Below are 3,530 nucleotides of genomic sequence, written 5' to 3'. Positions count from 1 at the left end.
CTTAGGCACTATGCTACCAGAGCTCCCTATGCTACTAGAGCTCCCAGGTATACACACTAAGCTGTGTGTGTATATTCTCAGCAACCAAAATGACACAATAAAGAAGATTTAAAGAAACAACAAAAAAATCACCATGTTTGTAACAACAAACAAATAGGCAACTGCCTGTTACCCACTTCCTATCTGGTCCCTTTCTCACCAGCTAGTGATCAGACGTGCGCACGATCCAACATCAACTGTGCAGAAAGGAGCCGGCAGAGGCAGCGATGAGAGGGCCCTGGATCACATAGAGCCACCCACTCCATCACCCGGTCTGCTCAGCTCTGCACTGTCAGGGACAGAGGACCCACCTATTTTGTTTAGCCCACTGGGTTGTGACCCAACCAGAGTAGTTCACTGAGTCAACTCAAAGACATAACTGATTGTGAGATGTACCATATTTGGTTGTCAATTTGCTGTGGAGTCAGTGTTGACTCTTGGTGACCCCATGTGTACAGAAGAGAACCTCTCCATAGGGTTTTCAAGGCTGCGATCTTTGCAAGCAGACCTCCAGGAGTGCCCTCCCAGGCACCTGTAGGTAGGTTCGAACAGCCAACCTTTCAGCTAATGGCCAAGCACTTAACTGTTGCACCACCCAGGTGTGAACATCCTCCATGTACCGTTATTTTATGTACCACAAAGAAAGAAAAGAGTGCTCCCGTTGTGAAAAGCCATCAACCTTAAGACACATCTTGACTTCAAGGACAAAAATGTGTGTGTGTGTAGCGGGGAGGTGCCTCTTAGAATCATGAAATACACACTCACTCTGTCTCAGGTGCTTTTCCCCAATTGCCTGATTTGACCCCAGAAAACCCGAACCAAACCCAATGCCGTCAAATTGAGTCTGACTCGTGGAGACCCCATGTGTGTCAGAGTGAAACTGCTCCCATGGGGTCTTCTGGGTCATATTCTTTACGGAAACAGATCGCCAGGCCTTTTGTTCCCAGTGATACTAGGCGGGTTTGAACCACCAACCTTTCAGTTACTTGTTGTTGTTATGTGCCGTCCAGTTGGACCCGACTCATAGCGACTCCTCCTTGGGTTTCCGAGGCAGTATCACTACGGCAGTGGATTGCGCAATCTTCCTTCCGAGGAGTGGCTGGTGGGTTTGAACCGCCAGCCTTCTGGTTAGCAGTCAAGTGCCTTAGCCACTATGCTACCAGAGCTCCCAGTTACTAGGTGATTGTAAACAGCTTGTACCACCAGGGCCTTCCTTTTAACCACAAAGGGAGGCCCAATTACACCCATTTTACAGAAAAGGAAATAATGCATGGACTGAATTGTATCCCTGCAATGTGTGGGTTGGGATCCCTACACCTGTGGATAGAATCCTCTTTCAAAACAGGGTTTTTTCTTTGTTAAGTTGCTTGGATCCTTCCTGAATAGGGTGGGCTCACAGTCTAAGTGGTTCTGAGTGATTTCTGAGCAGATTATATACAGAGCCTTGGTGGCATAGTGCCTAAGGCACTTGACTGCTAACCAGAAGGCTGGTAGTTCAAACCCACCAGCCACTCCTTGGAAGGAAGGTTGGGCAATCTACTTCTGTAGAGATACTGCCTTGGAAACTCAAGAAGGGGTCACTAGGAGTTGGAATTCACTTCATGGAAATGAGTTTTTTGTTTGTTTGTTTGTTTGTTTTAAATACACAGAGATGCTTATTTGAGAACTGGCTTCAAGCCAAGAAACCAACTGAGGTCCAGGGCAACTGACAAAGAAGAAATTGATAAGGGGAAACCCTAATTTGATCTTTTAGCCTCCAAAACTTTGAAAACAGATTTTTGTTGTTGTTCTTTGAAGTCACCCATGTATGATATTTCGTTTACAACAAGCCTAGATGACTAAGGCACTCAGAGGCCACGATCCATTTGAGGTCACCCAGCCATCCCTCGCTGCCGGCGGCAGGCTTCCCACACCCCTCCCGCCGAGCATACTCACCTATGCAGACTCTCCCCGCGGTGGGTACGGTTCTGGGCGCGACAGTCGTGGCCGAGCTCGGGCAAGAAACCGTAGTCACGCAGCAGGGCCTGGGCACCTCTGGCCACGACGGCCACACCGGCCACCACGCGCCTGGCCAGGTCGTCCCTCCAGCCGGCTGAGCGCACGGCAAACAGGCCGGTGGGTAGCGGGGCACCTCCGGGCAGGAGCAGGGGCTCCCCGGGCGCCCCCGAGCCGCCGCCCCCAGCCAGCTGGGGCCCGACCATGAACCACACGTAGCCGGACCCGGTGAGGCCGGCCTCCTCGGCGGCCCGGAACACCAGCTCGGCTTCCTCCCGCGCGCAGAAGAGCAGGCGGATCTGTGCGCTCACGCTGCGTAACTGGGCCCCCAGCACGGCCTCTCCAGCCCCGGGGTCCAGCATCAGCGCCCCGCGGTGCTCCCAGCCCACAAGGCTGCCGTCCGTCAGCACCTCGATGTAGGACAGGAAGGCCCGGTGGCCGGGGGCCCGCGTGGTCACCGCCACAAAAGATGTCCAGTCATACTCCTCTAGGACCTCGAAGATGACTTGCAGTTGCTGCTCGGTGGAGGAGCCCAGCTGCAGGAAAGTGGACCCTTTCTCCTGAGGATGGAAGGGGTGTCAGGGCTTGAGGGGACAGGCCACAGCTCCCAGAGGCTAAGAGGGGCTGTCACCTCCCAGCGGCCCCCAAGGGGACCTCTCCTCCCCCCCACCACTAAGGGCGCTAACTGTAGCACCTATCAGCCAAGGAGGGACTCTCATAGGTTCACAAGGACATATCTCCCAGTGGGGAACTAGGGGGGCCACGGCTCTCAACAGCCAACAACGGGACCTCATCTTCCAGTCTCTGATAAGGGGTCCGCAGACCCTCTCAGCCAGTGACTGTAGCAACAACAGGCCCACAGCTCCTAGTGGCCAGTGCCGCATGACAGGTCTCACTATCACAGACTGACTAGCTGTTCACCCCCAAACACCCCAATTAAATAAAAAAAGAAAAAGCTTGCCATCAAGTCAATTCCAACTCATGGCAACGCCACATGTGTCAGAGTCAAACCGTGGTCCATGGGATTTTTAATGGATGACTTTTCTGAAGTCATTGCCAGGTCTTTCTTCTAAAGTGGCTCTGAGTGGACTCAGATCTCCAACCAGTTGGTCAGCAGTTACGCTTGTTAACTGTTTGCATGGTTCAAGGACTTCTGGGGCCCAGGGCTAGACCTGCTTAGCTTGTCTGTAAGACCTCCGCCCCACCCTATGAGCCTTGCTCTTTTCTCTGTCTGTGGGTAAGTGCAGAGCCCCCAGAAAACAATCTGAGGTCCTAAGGGGCTGCGGGAACCACAAAAGGGAAGGACACTGAGTCCCTAAGTCACCACTTAGATGACAGCCACCTCCGGTCAGGAGCACTTGTTTGGATTTAATGTGAGAGCGACACAACCTATTGTGCTGAGCCACTGAGATTTGGAGGCTTATCTGTTACAGCAGCTAAAATGATCATAATACAGCCTGCATCCAGTGAGGGAACTACAGCTCCCAGCATTCCAC

The 3,530-nt window shown here is 52.7% G+C and overlaps 1 protein-coding gene across 1 annotated transcript in view; it reads right to left on the bottom strand.

The window, feature by feature from the left end:
• GRIN2D (glutamate ionotropic receptor NMDA type subunit 2D) overlaps nt 1-3,530 on the bottom strand; it is a 59,443-nt gene that overhangs the window by 45,811 nt on the left and 10,102 nt on the right. Inside the window, exon 3 of the mRNA XM_007958109.1 lies at nt 1,975-2,594. Within this exon, the coding sequence (XP_007956300.1) occupies nt 1,975-2,594 (620 nt within the window). The remainder of the gene's footprint in view (nt 1-1,974; nt 2,595-3,530) is intronic.

The sequence above is a fragment of the Orycteropus afer genome, unplaced genomic scaffold (genome assembly GCF_000298275.1).
Source record: "Orycteropus afer afer isolate SDZICR_OR568_19922 unplaced genomic scaffold, OryAfe1.0 scaffold00854, whole genome shotgun sequence".
Lineage (NCBI taxonomy): Eukaryota > Metazoa > Chordata > Mammalia > Tubulidentata > Orycteropodidae > Orycteropus > Orycteropus afer.
This window is presented reverse-complemented; position numbering and strand designations above follow the sequence as displayed.